This window comes from Ostrinia nubilalis, chromosome 21, assembly GCF_963855985.1.
Source record: "Ostrinia nubilalis chromosome 21, ilOstNubi1.1, whole genome shotgun sequence".
In the NCBI taxonomy this organism is placed as follows: domain Eukaryota; kingdom Metazoa; phylum Arthropoda; class Insecta; order Lepidoptera; family Crambidae; genus Ostrinia; species Ostrinia nubilalis.
The window spans coordinates 9,925,689-9,944,294 of NC_087108.1; the positions used below are offsets into that span (position 1 = coordinate 9,925,689).

The window sequence follows — 18,606 nt, forward strand, 5'->3', positions numbered from 1 at the left end:
CTGTAAACCTCTTGGGAAATAAAGGTTGTCCTTGCAAGTGCAGTTATTTCACACTAAATAAACTTTTGATGTATTTTCAAAGCAGAAGTGTTCTACAAGATTCCTCCGTGGATCGAACGGGAGGAACCTGTTTTCTTAGTAAATGGAAGTAAACTTCACTCGGTGGCGTAGACGGAAGCTATTACAACTATCTAAGTGAAGAATTAGGAGTTAATTGAAACAACAAATACGAAGTAAGTTTCGACGTTACAAAGGAACTCTGTTAATTAGTTCTCATTAGCAGCAAATTAAGGAAGTAATGATAGGTATTGACGATGTTTCTTTGTTGATAGAATTTATCAAAAAAAGTTGCTGTGATGTCCTATCTAGGTATAAAGATATTTTATAATTTATAATTATTGTATAAAAACATACCGTTAAATAAGTACGGCTTTAGGACTTAGGCGATTATCACACTGCGCCGCGCTCTGTCGCGGTACGCGGGACGACAGATTCAATCATTGTATGCAAGTACCTCAGTTTGTATAGAAAACACGCGCGGCACAACACACTGACAACACGTCTGCGGCGCAGTGTGATAAACGCCTTACATAAAAGTTCAACGATCGCTAAATGAATACTATTTCTCAAGAATACTAAAGATTTAGAACTGTCTTAAAGACTTTAATCCAAGACAATAAGTTAGTCCAGGCTTGACAGATCATGTCGTCTATTAGGCTAGCAAAATTAGACCGGTCAAAATATAATTAATGTTTCCAAAAAGAAACTTAGATATTTCAAACTTTCAAAAATGTATTTTTGGTAAAGGTAGCTAGGTATAATATCCACAAAAATCATAGGTTTCAAATATCTCCAAAATAAAAATAAAAAATCATAGTTTCTAATTTAAAATCACTAGATTCAGTCTTTATAATTATCCTACACTTTGTCTTTCTTTTCTATCAAAGTATCATTTATAACTTGCAGAACTTATTTTCTTTTTGAAACTTTTAATAAACGTTCATTAAAAGTATTCATTCCGTTGGGAGAGGGTTACTATTCTTAAGTCAGTGCGCCGGTAAAAAGATGTTTACATTCTTTAAGGCTTGAAAGGGATATACATATTTTACAGACAAAGTAGATATCCATCATCTTCTATTCATAAAAATCAATCATTTAATTTTGATGTGAAGCTGGGAGCAAAACTCGAATGCCTGGCCATATTTTAAATTATTTTCAAACAATCTTTGAAGTCCGGCGAAGGTCCTCAAAGAAAAACTGGGAAAGTAAGAGCGAAGATTCTTGTACAGATCTATCAGATGATAGCCTATGAAAATTGTAAAGGTTGCATACGACCAAACTTCTTGGCCGCTCGCCTGGCTGGCGAAAAACTTCCTTTTTAATAGATATGTTCTTTTTCGATTGTCTGTTGTTTTTTCTTTTCTACTTGAACTTACGAGTTAACCAATACTAATTGTAATGCATTTTTTAATCTCTCGTAGTGTCGGTTATGTATTTCGTTCACCTCATAAGAGCAAGATTAATTTAACGATATCTAAGAACCTGTAAGAATTAATTCAATTATTCCACACAAATAATGTGTTTTTGATTTTGATATTTTTGAACCGTATTTATTTAACGAGGAAGTAGAAACGAGTAAGTAGCTCAGTTGGAAGAGCAGTCGCCCGGCAAGCGGAAGGTCGTGGGTTCAATTCCCGCCTTAGGCAGTTCGATTTTTTCAAGTTATTTATAATTTTCAAAGTAGAAACTCTTTTTCTCGCCAGATCATGTGTCACATCTGGCTGAAGTGTATACAGAATATACAGGACGATTTTGCAATTACTTTATCTTAAAATTATTCTTAATCGTAGTATTTTTCACAAAAAAATATTAAAATCTAATTCGAAATGGGCACTCCATATTATCTTAAGTTTTAAAGGTTAAAGCTTATTTTTGCGCACCATTGTCTATTAAGCTGAGCAGTTACTTTTGTGTATTACGTATTTTTCTACGAAATAAATGTGTGCCAATTTTGAAACCGCGCGCGCCACGTGTGCCAATTAAATATGAAAAAAATATTTGTGTTTTCTTACTTTCGATTAAGTTACTGATTTTGAGTCGCTCCTAACAATTTGGAAACTGATTGCAATTCACACTGTAGAAATGGGAACCTTTTGAAAGTAATAATTAAGAATCAAACGAACTTACCTTGTAAAGTTTGATTCCAATTATGCGAGGGTCTCAACCGAAGACGATTAATAATTACTTGCAGCATTACATGAGATGATGCTATCTTCGTCACACCTTTAGAGTTATAATGTAAGAAAGCATTTTCTGTCCTACTCCCACCTTGCACCGACTGGCAGCCCCGCGTCACCTGATTTCATTATTTCAAAGTTTGTGTTATTACAAATATATTTTTTATTTTTGTTTATCTGTTTGGGTTGGGTGGGATAGGGATGTAATCGTCTTCGGTTGAGACCCTCGCATAATTGGAATCAAACTTTACAAGGTAAGTTCGTTTGATTCTTAATTATACTTCGGGTCTCAACCGAAGACGATTAATAATTACTTGCAGATGTTTAGAGCAAAGTAATGTAAGAGATAAGAAAAATAAAAAATGTATGTGAGAAAAAGACGTGAAATTATTTAATTTCTCAATTTACTAAATAAGTTAAACAACCTTATTCTTAAATCATTTTAAAGATAATGTTACATTTATCGTTCTCTTAACGATGTTAATAAAATAAATGCAATTAACCTTTTGTTTTATTTAACAAATCATGTACCAAATATGGCATTAACAAAATCATTTTCATTTGTATCGATTACTTCTCTTCGATAGTACTTAATAAAAACATTAGAGGAATTACTCCAACCCGCTGCCTTGCGAACCACTTCCAGACTAACCCCGGATCTGTGAGCGGCGGATGTAGATGCCGAGCGAGTACTATGTGCTCCAAATATAGAAATATCTATGCCACTATCGAGCAACACCTTTTTCACCCAATGTGCTAATGTTTGAGAACCAACTTTTTTGTGAGGTTTTCGCACAGCAATAAAAAGATGTTCCTCCGAAGGAATCTGTCTCAAAGAAGAGGTGTTTGCTATGTAAGTTTCAACAGCCAACGCGGGACAAATACTGGGATTTTCACGGATATATGGCAATCTGATGAGTGGTTGGCAAGAACCGGGCCTCGATGTTTTTATCAAGTCGGTGATCTTAATAACAATGGCATTGTCTTGTTTTGATATATTATTCAATTTGATTAAACTGATAGTTTGCATTCTTTGAGCGGAAGCAATAGCCAAAAGTGTGCAAGTTTTATGTGACAAATCAGCTAATGGGATATTATCGTAAGGATACATATTAGATAGATGATTCAACACTATGTTTGTGTCCCATGTTGAATTATATTTCGGATTTGGGGGAGCAAGTCTATAAACACCTTTAAGGAAACGGTTAATGTAATCATTAACAGTTACTTCCGTACCTAAAATTAGTGACAAAGCTGATCTATGAGTGTTTAAACTGCTGTAACTAGTATATTGCTCTTCAAATTTTGTGGTAAGGAATGATAATACTGTTGAACTATTAGCCTCGTAAACGTCTAAGTTATTCTCTTTGCAAAAATGCCACCAGGATTTTATGGAACTATTGTATTGATTCAATGTGTTTTTTGCAAGAGAAGCCATCATTATATTTAGGGATTCTTGAGGTACACCGCGTTTAATCATTGATTCCCTGATAATTTGGCTGCCACCAGGATAAGACTCGCGTGAAGAGGATGGCAGGTTCTGAAAGGAGAATATAATAGGAATTCATCAGGGCCAAAGAACAACTTTTCCGATAATACAAGCTTGGACCACAATGGATACCAAGGTTGTGATGGCCAGTAAGGCACCACTACTATCCCCGTTGCTTTGTCTGTCAAAATTTTTTCCAGGACTCTAGTAATTAAACAGAATGGGGGAAAGGCATAAAAGTTTATATTTTGCCAGCAAAATGTGAATGCATCTACAACTTCAGAATATGGATCGAGTTTCCATGAAGCATATCTACTACATTTATAGTTTTGAACGCTAGCGAAAAGATCAAATTCGGGTTTTCCTAATGATGTGCTAATTCGCAAAAAGGCATTATCTGAGATTTCCCACTCTGTATCTATATTGATTCGTCGAGACTCGCGATCTGCTTTTATATTATCACAAGATCTAACGTAGGATGCGAACACAAAAATATTTCGGGACTCACACCACTGCCAAATCTTTCGTGCAAGATCATTCAAATGAGGATGTTGGACACCACCCATTTTATTTATGTATGATATGGCAGTGGTGTTGTCTATTCGTAGTAAAATATTACAATTCCGTAAATCAGTTGTAAATATTTTTAGTCCATAAAATGCGGCTTTTAATTCAAGTTCGTTAATATGAAGCACAAGTTCTGTCTCTGTCCAGTTTCCGTTGGCACTTTGACCACTGCATGCAGCGCCCCAGCCGGTATTTGAAGCATCAGTAAAAATTTCAAGTGAATACTCGTTATTTTTACGGATGTTAGCAAATGACGTCATTATGTTATCTCGCCACCATAAAAATTCATTTTTTAAATTTTGTCTTAGTTTCATTTGTTTACTGTAATTCTCAGAATAATTTAGGGCCAAAAACTTCTCTCTTTCAAACAGTTTAGTGTACTATCGGGGACTCTTCCGCCTGACCACTTTGTAGAAATTTTAGCGTAAGCGCATCGCTCCGGTCACGTGCTCACCCCGTCTCTAATTGGTTACGCATTTTACTATATTTTTACTACGACCAATAAGAGACAATCAGGGCTTAGGTTGCAATACGAAATACCATTGTGCACTTTATTGTCATACGGTTAAGGTTTAAAACGAAATGTTTCTATTTCTTCAATCTTTCTTAGTTTTAGGCTGAGTTGCACCACCTAACTTTGACCGTAGCTATAACGGTAACCGGTGCTTTTTGTATGGAGTTTAACAGATTTTTGACGTTTGTCAAAGTTAAAGTAAGATGGTGCAACTCAGCTTTAGAATTTTAATAATAGAATTTGGTTACAAACATATAGATAATATGTATTTTTTTAATATTGTATTTTTATACGAGGTCTGTCTGCTTTTTGCTTTGGCGAACTGTCGACATATTCTCTCCTTTGTTTTTTGTGAAGTTTTGTGATCCCTAACCGATTGATTTTGTTTTGTGTTGACCCGTGCTAGTAATTGGACTGTTTGATTGCCTTTTTATTGACCTCCGCGCGATTACTGAACCATGGCCTCTCAAAATAATTCTTAATTCTTATATTTAATTACAAACTTATCTATCTATACATTGTTAACTGTTTAAGTATTATTTAGTTTGAAGTTTAATTTTTATTGATTTAAAACCTTGTGTAAAGACACTTAATGTGCAATAAAAAAATTAATTTGAAATAAAACTAACTTCATATTATAATATTTATAATAACCAATTACCTGGATCATTGCTACCTAGTTACAATATTTGTATTAAATTGTAATAACGTAGATAAGTGTTTCTTTTAAACGGAAAACAAAAGTTACTAATGTATTAAAAATAAATAGAAACCTATTATAGGTTTTTATTTACATTCAAGGATTTAAGAAAGTTATTATGTAGCCAGATCTTACAATAATTGTTTTTAAGCCACAAATATTCCTTAACTATTTCCTAATTAATTCAATAACATATAGTTTATAAATTATAAGTTCCGAATAAATTAAATACCTATTAAACAAGTAAAATTCGAAAGTGACTGTATGATTTTGCATTTCTCGCCTTAACTAGCTAAACTAATATCATGAGATTTACAATCTTAATATCAACAATAATAATAGAAAGGGCTACTTTTTTCTCAGGAAATTGCACAGTTACCTCGGAATGTGCGATAGCAATTTTGTGACCCGAGCGGGCAATCGCTAGTTCAATTTTTACACGAAGCCCCATATAATATTTTGTAGCGATTCTTTATTGTGTTTCAAATTTACTAAAATGCGACGTTGCCAAACGAGCGCTACGGATGCGGGTAAGCTAAGCAATACTCAATCCTAAACGCTTTACATAGAGCTTGGTTTGCTAGGGCAAACATCTACAGTGGTGCGCCGACGCTGCTTAGACCCGAAATATGAATGAATGGGGGCGTAGCTTAATCGAGCGTGTGTGTGCAAACAATTTAGGCCCTTAAGGTGTCAAGGCGTCCGAGTCCCCGATAGTACATCCAACCGTAACTGACAGCTGGGCATGCGGCGGTCAAAAGTCCGATAAATTCAGCAAAAAATCTTATAGTACATTTGGTTTTACACATAAGCTCTGTAGCTCGACTTTTTATTCGTTGTTTCTTTTCCTCTGGTAGGGTAATTATCATGTTTCTAGTGTCAAACATAAATCCTAAAAACTTGCAAAGTTGACTTGGTATCATTGCACTTTTATTTGTGTTTATTATGAACCCTAATGATTCTAAAAGGGATCTTGTAGTGTTAACATTTGACAGGCACTCGTTATATGAACTACCTAGGCATAAAAAATCGTCAAGATAATTTACTGATAAAAAACCTGACGTGCGTAAGTTTTCTAGAACGGGTTTTAGTAGTTTTGTAAAAACAAATGGGGCAGTGCAAAGGCCGAACGGAAGGACGTTAAATTCATATAATTGTGACCTCCAGCGAAACCGTAACTTTTTTCGGTCACCCTCATTTATAGAAATCAAAAAGTATGCGTCTTTAATATCAATAGTTGACATAAAATAGTCTTGGCTTAATAATCTAAGTGCAGTGCGATAATCTTCCATTTTAAAATGATCTGTTTTAACAAATTTATTGAGCTCTTTTAGGTTTAATATGAATCTATGTGTTCCGTTAGGCTTAGGCACTGTAAAGATTGGTGAGACAAATTGTCCTTCACAAGATGTACAAGGTGATATAAATTTAAACTGTATTAATTCCAGGATACATTCATCAATGATCTCAATTTGAGACTGTGTGTTACACGCATTATTTTGAGGTTCAGTTATTTGTACAGGCTCCTCGATAAAGGGAATTTTGTATCCTTGAACCCAATCTAAAATTGTACAATCATTAGTGAGCTCACACCATCTGTCATAAAAGTGAGTCAATCGACCAGCAACGCATACCTGAGGACCTTCTCCTATCGTCTCCTCGTCTGCTGCCGCGCGTGGTTGGTGGAGCGGCGGCCTCGCGGCGCTTCCAGGCGGCGATCCCTCGGCGGTCGGCGCGGTGCAGGGGTCGTCCGCGGCTCGACCGCTGCTGCTACGCGCGGCGGCGCCCCCCTCGAGTTTAAAGCGCCCCGAGGCTGTGTTGTTGTTGCCGGGGCCCTATACGTAGGGCGTTGAGTCTTTTGTTTGATTTCCGAGCCCGTCTTGCTTATTGCCTTCGAAGACTTGATGTGATCTGATAATGCGGAACCAAAAAGATGTTCGTCTATAGTTGTATTTTTGACAGTATCTCTTATGTCCTTATTAAGAGTGCTCAGTGCCGCATAACGCCTGGATTGTGATTCTTTATAGTGGCTGTCGCATATGAGTCTGCCGGCGTCACTCAATGTCTTTATTATATCTTGAGGAGCAGTACTATTTGATGCCAGGGCCCAATTCAAAACTCGTCCTATAGCAGAGAGACTACTAGCAAGTTGATTTTGCTTGCTTTGGCTGTATAAATCTTTTTTAATGTTCATTTCCAACAGAGCTGCTTTGATTTCCAAATTGAGTTTTGGGGCTCTCATATTTGGGCAGTTTTCTGGCGGTAAGTAACATTTTATTAGTTCTAATTGGATCTCTTTAGAAAGCCCGTTAGCTAATATATGTGCCCATCTAGGTGCGATATCCTTATGTAGATTTTCTCCATGATTTTTCTGGCTGGTGGGGTCCTCGCCAAGCAGTTGAAGAATCTCTGGGTCTAATGAAGGTGTATTTTCATCCAAAATAGATGTTGCCGGAGCGTCATTTACGTTGACACTCGACGGGTCCTGTTGCGAAGACACAGGTACTGTGTGTGTCACAGATTCGGGTTCTGTCGGTGGCGCAGGTATGGGAGCAGCTCACGACGTAGATGGTCCGGCAAGTGGCTCTGTTAACTCGGGATGGCAGTCGCCGTAGATGTCAGCGTTTTCATCTGCGTAATTTTCCGCTGTCAAGGAGCAATAATAAACGTAAGTATTCTATTTTTAACCATAACTAGCATGGAGGAATGCATATAGCATTTAACTATATATTAAAGACCTCAACACTTTTAAAGTGGAGTATACCCTCGACACGCTTTGCGTGGAGTACATATAGGTGTCTCGACACAGATTAAGTGGAGTATGTATAATTAATCCTCAACACGGTTTACGTGGAGTAGCCTCGACGCTCATTAAAGCGGAGTAGCCTCAACGCTTATTAAAGCGGAGTAGCCTCGACACTATTAAAGTGGAGTTTGTTTGTCCTCAACACGAATTACGTGGAGCTGTCTCAACACTGAAGTGTAGTTACGAGTATTATATCCTCAACACGGTATACGTGGAGTAAAAATTGCCTCAACACTATTATTGTGGGCTAAATAAAATGCCATAACACAACTAAGCACTATTTTCCAATATTAAAACTTAGATAATTTCGTACGGAACAGGTAGGTAAAACATTATACTTAATAAATATGTTTTCCCATTAAAAATATTATGTAGGTAGGTTGAAATTCCGTTTCCCATAACCGTGCAATTTCTATATTTTGTTACACTTAGATTGTAATTTACCTTGTAATGAACTATGATTTTCATATTCCTGTGTGTCGTATCTCTTATAGTACGAAGAATCACTTTCTCCTTCCACCGATGCTGATGATGGTAAGCGCCGTCTTTTTCGTAATTTCGACTCCAACTTTTTGATTTTCCGTAAAATACTATCATAATCACTGTCCCTAGACCTAGAACGCTTTCGTTTTCCCATAATTATTCAGAATATAATTATTTCCCGAATGCGAGGTGTGATTCCGATAACACAAAAACACGTAATGAAATCAGGTGACGCGGGGCTGCCAGTCGGTGCAAGGTGGGAGTAGGACAGAAAATGCTTTCTTACATTATAACTCTAAAGGTGTGACGAAGATAGCATCATCTCATGTAATGCTGCAAGTAATTATTAATCGTCTTCGGTTGAGACCCGAAGTATAATAACCTTTTACTTCTTCTTGCCACCAGATCATGTGCCACTACTTCTGGCTGACGTGCGACGGGATCAGCGACGTGGTGTTCGCGCTGGACCTGGTAGTTCAGCTGCGGACGGGCTACCTGGAGCAGGGTTTGATGGTGGGTAACATGGACATATTATTATTATTATAAAAATGGAAGATTGTTACGTGACTGTTAACTTGCACATTGATTCATTTTTTTAAACACTTACGCCCGTATTCACAAACATTACTATGAGATCTCACAGTGTGCGTGGACGCACAGGGTCACACCCACATAAGAACCAATTACATAGCTATATTCAACGTTGTGCGTTCGACGGAAAAAAACTCATAGGTTCTTAGAACTTAGTTGATTTACGTCGTCCTTTTCCATTTACCGTCCATTTTGGTTTGGTTTAAAAAATGCTGATAGTTATAAAGCAACTAAAACACCTTGACGCTGATTTGATGCTGATCATAAAATAAAGACTATTATTATGTATTATATGTACCTACCTACTTTCAACCATACTTTCGCTTTTCTTCCACCAGGTATACGACTCGAAGAAGCTGGCCAAGCACTACCTCACCTCGCGGCCGTTTCTGCTGGACATCGCCTCGCTGACGCCGTTAGACCTGCTGCAGCTCAAGATCGGCACCAACCCCATCATCAGGTTCCCCAGGTTCCTCAAGGTAAGTCCACCAGATCTTTTCATCATCATTTCATCCATGGACGTCAGCTGCTGAACATAGGCCTACCGCAATGGTTTCCAGATTGGCCGGTTGGTAGCGGCCCGCATTCAATGCCTTCCCGCAAACTTTATGAGGTCTTCTGCCAACCTTGTGGGTTTTTGTCACTGGCAAAGCCGTCCGATGAATGTAGACATTTTGTTTCCTTCTTTGGAAAGAGCTAAATAAATACCTTTATTTAGAAAGTAATTAAACTAAAAACTACACCTTTTTATACTGACACTTGTATTTGAATGCCAAAACCCCTGAATATCATTCAGGGGTTTTGGCAATAGATTAGATTCCGATCCGGCGATATCTTTATATTTTCATGCCGGATCACTTGAATAATGCAAAAGCATCTTTCACGCAGAAGACGTAATAAAAGTGTTTTTTCTCTGAAATAAGAGGAATAGATTGTTCTAAAAAAAACGTTTTGTAATAGCACTTTCTGTCAGCATTCGGTGCAATGTTGGCTCTCTAGTTGATACTGGTCAATTATTCTCCGGACTACCTGTACCATTAGACAGTACCAAAATGGTACTGATTTATCCCACAGTACAACAATTGATTGTATGTACAAAGATTAGGTTAGGTTAGGTTCTTTTACAGTTAGGTATTAGAATAATTATCACTTCTACAGAGAAAAAAATAAAAACAGCCACAATTGATTTCAAAGCTACTTAAATATATATATTTTACAGTAAACTGAAAACTTTTTGTCGGCCGTTTGGTGTAGTGGTTCAGAACGGACTACTATGCCGAGAGGTCCCGGGTTCGATTCCCGGCCGGGCAGAAATTGAAATGATGAATTTTAATTTCTGTGACGGGTCTGGGTGTTACTATGTATAATATGTATGTATTAAAAAAAAAGTATATAAGTAGTATATCCGTTAAGCTAGCACCCATAACACAAGATATTTATTTATTTATTTATTTACTTTGCAGCTATTCAATATGCAAGTAAATAGTGTTTGATTAATAAGTTCTGATGGTGTCATCTACCCAATCACAAAGCCCAGATATCAGAGCTAAGTACCCGGGCAATTACATCACAATTTCCGGAAATACCCTCATTTCCCCAAGATGGCGGCACTAAATCATTCGCGCCCGCGTCCATTATCTTGCGGGTGTATCTCTGCTGACTCGCACAGACAACTAATACTGTGATTACTTCAAACAATATATCACTAATATGTATTATTATAGTAGATACTTAAACTAATAATAAGTTGAGACTGTTAACCAATAAATCTAGAGATTATCACAACATTCTAGCTCCAGTAAATCCAATTGATTGACATGACAAACGTTTTAATAATATTGATAACAATAAATTGCAGTCATACTTAGCTACTCCTTGCCCTACAAATCTACAGTAAGAATCTTTGGAGAAGTCTTGAAATAAAGTTAGTTTTACCTCGATCTTCGAAGACGAAAAACTTTTTGAAGTCTTAGATAATTCTTGAATATAGACTTACATAAATGCCAAGCAAGATATGACTATCAAATATGCTCCAACACAATACCTTTAATGTTTTAGTACAAATTTCAAGTAAGACGGTTAACCCTGCATGGCATGTAATATTGTTTCAAACATTATCATATTATTACCTTTCTGCCCAAACGTTTTGGCTACACGCTCGTAAAAAAGGCACGTAAAAATCACATTTGCCTAAAGAGGTCTTTGGGAGTAATAGATAGAATACATTATTCAATAAGGCAACAGAAATGTTCAAAGGTACTGAAATGGTAACTTTATTCTCCTATTCGTAGCTTTACCCCTTTATTCCTAAAGTGTGTCTGGGGAAGTCCCTTCCCACGCTAGCATTTTTATTGTAGCAAGTTAAAATTATTCCTAATTTCTGGACGACAAGAAAAGGTTATAAGTTTCAAAAGAACATTATGAATAATATTGTGGATCAGTGGATTCATTCTGCTTTTTGGGCGTGAAAACGTAATAGGCAAACTGACCGAGTTACTTTTGTGTTATAGAGTTAATGTATGCAACACACAAGCTGTGAAAATCACTTTAATTAACGCATAATCATTATAAGTATACTCTAAACTGAATTCACCGTGAGTGTGAGTTTGATAACAACTTAAAACATTGCACTGAAAAGCATTTTTTTAATGTTATCAATACCAACCAAATTCTTCTGAAATCGAGAAAATTACGCAGTTAGAATTTTAGAAAGAACAACAATTAATACAAAGCTATGTTTACTGTTCAACACGAACGGGTCCTATTAGTGCTCGAAGATGGATAGACCTCTAATTGCGTATATTTTTAACAGTCCCTTGTCTAAGTTGGTGCTAAGTAATGGATGTTATGCCGGTCTATCTATTTAGACACCCGCATCAAAGTCTCCAGTGTCAGATTAGTGTACAAATAGAGAAGGGCGAAAGATTATAATTTGTAGTATATTAGCAACATTATTATGCTACTTGCTGACTGTACTAAATCACTACTATCTATTTATCTACTATATAAAAATAAGTCGGGTTTTCCTCCCTGACGCTATAACTCCAGAACGCACGAACCGATTTCCACGGTTTTGCATTCGTTGGAAAGGTCTCGGGCTCCGTGAGGTTTATAGCAAAGAAAATTCGGGAAAAGGGGGTAAAACGGGATCCACGCGTACGAAGTCGCGGGCGGCCGCTAGTACTTTATAATATTATAAACCTGAAGAGTTTGTTCGTTTGCTTTAATGCGCTAATCTCAGGAACTACTGGTCCGATTTGAAGAAATATTTTTGTGTTGGAGAGCCCATTTATAGAGGAAGACTTTATGTTATATAACATCGCCCTACAGCCAATAACAAGCCAGCCAAGGGCGGAGCAATATAGAAAAATGTTGCAAAAACGGGAAATATTATTCAAATTATTTTCACGCGAAGTCGCGGGCACAGCTAGTAAGTTCTAAGCTAAATTCAATGATACGTATGGCAGAGTAAAATATTGTTTTTAAGTGCTTCGTTGGATTGGTGTTATAGGTTTCTAAGACCAAAACCTACTTACTCTTTTAGTACAAAAAACGAAACGGAAAGCATCATAACTTGAAGCTAAAATGAAATTTACTCGTTACCTCCATAACTTTTTCGATTACAATCGGTAGGCTTCTAAGCAAACTGCTTACTCCAATTTTTCCATTCTTCGCATAACGCACATATAGGTAGATGTTTACACCGTATTTACATTGTTCAATTACCAACAGCACAACTCGCTTCCGAAGTAGAGGCGAATACAGTAGGTTCACATCTCCATCATAACATAAAGCATGGAAACAAACATGGTAAAGCCTGGTCCGTGAGCACGTAGAATTTTGTCCAATGAGAAGCTACCCATCCTTATCGCTCGCGCGTAATTATGTTGCTGTCGCGCTCGCACACTCACTGCGGGCGCGCGTCACACAGTCGCGACAGCAATATAATTACGCGCGAGCGATAAGGATGGGTAGCTTGGGGTCATTGGACAAAATTCTACGTGCTCACGGACCAGGCTTTAGAACACCAACTTTCTGATCTAGAGGTCCCGGGTTCGATTCCCAGTGGGGGCAGAATTTTCTGCCCGGTTTTGGTTGGTGGTAGAGCTTATTCTAAATCCGCCTGGCTGCTGCCACTATCCTACCTAAGTCTGTCGCTTAACAACAATGATAACAGCATTTTTATATTCCGACACTTAGGCTAGTGTCCCCGTATGGTAGGTATGCAATTCAATGCATTTTTCCCAGAAAAAAAAAAAAAAAGGTTGCACCATCTTATTTTAACTTTGACAAACGTTAAAAATCTATCTGTTGGAAAGTATGTTTATCAAAATAGTATATAGTAATTAAAAAAATAAAAATAAAAGACAGTCGTAAGTCAGCAACTGACTCGTTTTACTTATAGGTTATGGGCCCAGACCCATTTTAAGTGAAAAAATAGTTTTATTGTAGTATTTTTCGTGTTGAGTCAGTTAAAATGAGTTCCAGTTATCTCGCTAACGTGCCAAAGTTAAAAGGTCGCGAAAATTTCGACGATTGGGCGTTCGCAGTGGAGAACTTGCTAGTTCTGGAGGGTGCAGAGAAGTACCTAAAGCAAGAAGGAACGGGTGCAGTCGCAGAGGCGGCAGATGCAAAGACTCGAGCAAAAATGATTTTGACGATTGATTCATCATTATTTGTGCACATAAAGGATACAACGACCGCGAAGGAATTGTGGACAAAACTGCGTTCTTTGTTCGACGATTCAGGATTTTCACGGAGAATAACGTTGCTTCGTCACCTGATTTCTATAAGGTTGGAAAGCTGTGAAAATATGACGAATTATGTGACACAAATAGTTGAAACGTCTCAACGTTTAAGCGGAACAGGATTCGCTATAAATGATGAATGGGTTGGTTCATTGTTACTTGCTGGTTTACCTGAGCGATTCATGCCTATGATAATGGCGATAGAGCACTCCGGGATTCAAATAACCGCGGACTCGATCAAGTCGAAATTACTTGATATGGAAGTGGAAGATCTAAGTGAAACGGAACGTAGCTCGGCATTAGCAGCAAAATGGCAAAAAAAACCGGATAAACAGAACAGCACTAGCAAACATGGCGGACAGACAACCAGTACGTCAAAGTCAGGAAATGTCAACAACACGAAAACAATAATTTGTTATCGTTGCAGAGAAATTGGTCATTACCGTAACCAGTGTCCACTTTTAGAGGAGAAAACAGAAACTAAGAAACAGAATAATGCTTTCAACGTTGTATTTCTCAGTGGAGGTTTTAGTAAAAGTGATTTTTATATCGACTCTGGTGCAAGTATGCACATGACACCGAATGAATGTTGGCTGAAAAATCCTCAATACTCATCAAGTTTACCAGAGATCATCGTTGCCAATAAGACGAAAATTCCTGTTTTATGTTCAGGTGACATAGAAATAACGACAAGTTGCAATTACGACATAACTGTGAAGAATGCGTTGTGCGTACCAAGTCTCACGACTAACCTCTTGTCGGTGAGCGAGTTGATTAAAAACGGGAACAGCGTCGTATTTAAGCCGAATAAATGTCTCGTAAAGAACAGACTGAACAAGTTGGTTGCAGTAGCTGATCTGGTTGATGGAGTATATAAGGTGAGAGTAAAAGCACAGAATTGCTTATTGACAACAGTCGGTGGAGTCACATGGCACAGACGGTTTGGTCATATTAAGAGCACGGACATGAACAAGATGAAGAGCTGTGGATTGGTAGAAGCTGTTACTGTTCCAGTAGAGACCACAGATTCAGTGGGGGAGTTGCTGGAGGAATCTGCGGTGAATCCAGAATACTATTTTGTTCAGTTGAGTTCCAGTGGGTGTAAAGATAAGCCAGACTGTAAAGAACCAAAGAAAAGGCAAAGAAAAAAGCCAGAAAGGTATGGTTGTGCAAATTTGCGTACTACGTCTATAGGAGAAGATAGCATGACTTATGCTGAAGCTGTCAGTGGTCCTAGGAAGCAACAGTGGTTGCAGGCGATGGCGGAAGAGCTGCAGTCATTTGACGACAACCAAGTATGGGAGATTGTCGATGCTCCAGATGGCGCTAGAGTAGTACAGTGCAAATGGTTGTTTAAAAAGAAAACTGAATGTAATAGTAAAGTATTCAGGATTGCATTGGAATTATGCAAAGAGAATTTTAGAGTATTTGTTAAAAAACAAAAGTTATTGTTTGAGATGTTCTAAAGTAAGAAGCAAAGAAACTCAGTAGCTGTGCGGCAGAGTACATGGGGTTTTGTCAGAAGCATGTAGAGAGAGGCTATGTATTTGCAAAATTTGTAATGTGAAATTGATAGGTTGTTACAATGAGTTTATGCAAACACTTGGTATTGTTTTGATAAAAGTAAATTTAATTATTATTTCCTAGTTTTGTGTTTGTATAGACTGTGAGATTGTAAATGTATAGTGTAATGGATATTTAGATTATTTGCTATTTTGATATAGTGGGGGTGTTGGAAAGTATGTATATCAAAATAGTATATAGTAATTAAAAAAATAAAAATAAAAGACAGTCGTAAGTCAGCAACTGACTCGTTTTACTTATACTATCAAACACTATACAAAAACTTCGGCCTGATTATCACTTTCCATAAGGTGATAAAACAAAATACATGCCAAAACTAACGTAAAACTCTCTTTCTTAAAAGTAAAACATTAGTAAGAAGTGAGGCTACTCCTTCCACCTACACTATGGCACAGCGGTGAAGCAGTAGAAATACACTGAAATGAATTCGCCCACGTTACTTGAGGGCTTAGTTTGTCTGTCGTTTGTAGGTCGTTCTCCTTTTATTAGACAACTTGACGGTAAATAGTTGTCATCCTGTTATGATAAACTTGAATGCTGTAATTGGATTGTATGGTTTTTGCCCGCGGATTCGCTCGCGTCAATTTTGACCTGCTGTACTTAGAGATAATGTAGCATTCTAACGGTGAAAGAATTTTTGAAATCGCTCCAGTAGTTTTTGAGTTTATCCGTTACAAACATACAAATCAACAATCGAACTTGTAACAAACGATACGAAATTCGCCGGGTCAGCTAGTAACAACTGTTTAAAAATTTACAATTAACAGATATTTTTATAACTAACGCAAACTTAACTCTAAACAAAAAACAACTTATTAAAAATGCCTAGAGTGTTCATTAATTTGAACCTTATTCCATTCCCTTAGCTCCCAAAACACAAAATGCATTTTATTTGTAAGCATTGCCTTCACAAATCTCATTGGAACCCGATTGAAGTCAATCCAATCTCCGATTCTGAGCATTGAGATGCATCAGTCGAATGCGAGCGTCGACCGAGCTCACAATCACGAGGTGCTGGACATAGTCAAAAAAGACAGTAAGATATTAATGAAGGCATAATTGGATACCTCCTTTACATCACCAGTCTTCTTATTTTTTTTAAAGGAGGGTAATCTGTTTTTCGACAATTTATTTATTTGATCAACATCACGTGAGTAGCGATTGTCGTATAATAATAGTAATTTACTTTTTTTTTTGTATACCTTACTGTAGACGCCAGCAGTCAATTGACTTGATAATATGAGCTGTACAACGGAACAAAACCATAATTAGTACAGGAATTCGGAGTAATGATTTCATATTAAAATTTACGCTATTTATTAATAAACCAAAAAAAATAACGTAGTGACTACTACTGTCATAGCATTAAAATGTTCTTACTTTTCATGAGATTCATTTACCTACGAATAATTTATCACATCTTAATTGATATGTATTACTACTATTATTTTTTACTATGTACCTAAATACTTAGAACGAGAGCGTGTAAATTAGAAGGACGTCCATTTATCGGCAGATTTGAGGGTAAGATATTTCTCTTGCATAGGTAGAGCCGGAGTTGAATAGTATTGGATTCAATTTGCGCAAATACGAAGTTAAATGTGCTCTCCAATATCTACTTACACTGTATTTATTTGGTATTAGATTACTGTCTGCGTACTTTTACCCTTTTAGGTTTAAGACTGGCAAACAGTGTATATTTTGATGTAACTCTTTAATGATGTAAATGTTTATTTGGCACAATAAAATCACTATTAATTATTCATAGAAAACACGGATAAGTATGCAAACTTAGCTAAGGAAGAGACGAAACCGAGTTACTTTCGCCAGGTAATACTAGCTGATCCGGCGAACTGTGTACCGCCTATGTTCATTCTGGATAATATAGGATTCTATAGGTGAAATATTTTTTTAAATCTATCCAGTAGTTTCGGAGCCTATTCAATACAAACAATCAAATAATAGTGTACGTTTAGTGTAGATCAGAGGTGGAATTGTGTAAAGCAATCGTAATCATTTGACAGTTCATAACGTACGATAAAGTCAGTTAAACAAAGCGTTTGACAGAATAATCGCGTACGTTATGAACTGTCAAATTATTACGATTGCTTTACACAATTCCACCTCAGACTAGTATTATTTTATTATTCATCGGAAGAGTAAATTTTCTTCGAAATAGAGCGATGATATGATCCCCACACCAAACGTATAACCTCTATAAATATGACCTACGAGTATATTCAGAAAGGACTCCCCGCGCGCGCCCCGCACCGAGCGGCTGTGTTGCGCAAAGCTCCGTAGTAAATATTTCCAAATTCGTGTCACTTGCGACTTTAAGCCTAACCAGTATATAATACGCGAAGTTAAACATATTTACCAACTAACTGTTACAAAAAAACTCTCCAATAAACAATCCAGTGAAGTTAAATTATCAAAAACGCTAATACAGTGAACGTATTTTTTCTACGAAGTGAAGGTGAATAAACAAAGTGCAACAAATATGTAGACGTGTTGTGTGTGACTCATGAACCAATGACAGTCAACGGACTTTCTAAAACACGTATAAGCTCCAGTTGATACATAATAGACAAATTCGCCACTCCATATCATCGACAGATAGCGCAATTGGATAAAGTGTGGTTCAATACGCAGTGAACCCAAGTTCAAATCCCACCGCCAGAGAGACTAGAAAGTTACTTTTTGCTTTTTGCCAGTGCTGTATTTTTGACACTTTGATTTTTTTTCCACTTTTTATTTTTTTTAATTAATGATGGAGTCTAAGGGAAGAAAAGACGACAAATCTTATTGCAAAAATCCAGTTGTGTGCAGTAAGTGTAAGCTGAAAAGGGAAAAAAATGAAACTATATTATGCTCACAATGCAACAAA

General features: G+C 37.0%; 1 protein-coding gene across 2 annotated transcripts in view; it reads left to right on the forward strand.

The window, feature by feature from the left end:
• The window catches only part of LOC135082356 (uncharacterized), a 155,652-nt gene that overhangs the window by 73,315 nt on the left and 63,731 nt on the right, over positions 1-18,606 (forward strand). For both annotated transcript variants that reach the window (XM_063977144.1, XM_063977145.1), the window contains 2 exons: positions 9,202-9,309; positions 9,726-9,866. In XM_063977144.1, coding sequence (XP_063833214.1) covers positions 9,202-9,309; positions 9,726-9,866 — 249 coding nt within the window. The remainder of the gene's footprint in view (positions 1-9,201; positions 9,310-9,725; positions 9,867-18,606) is intronic.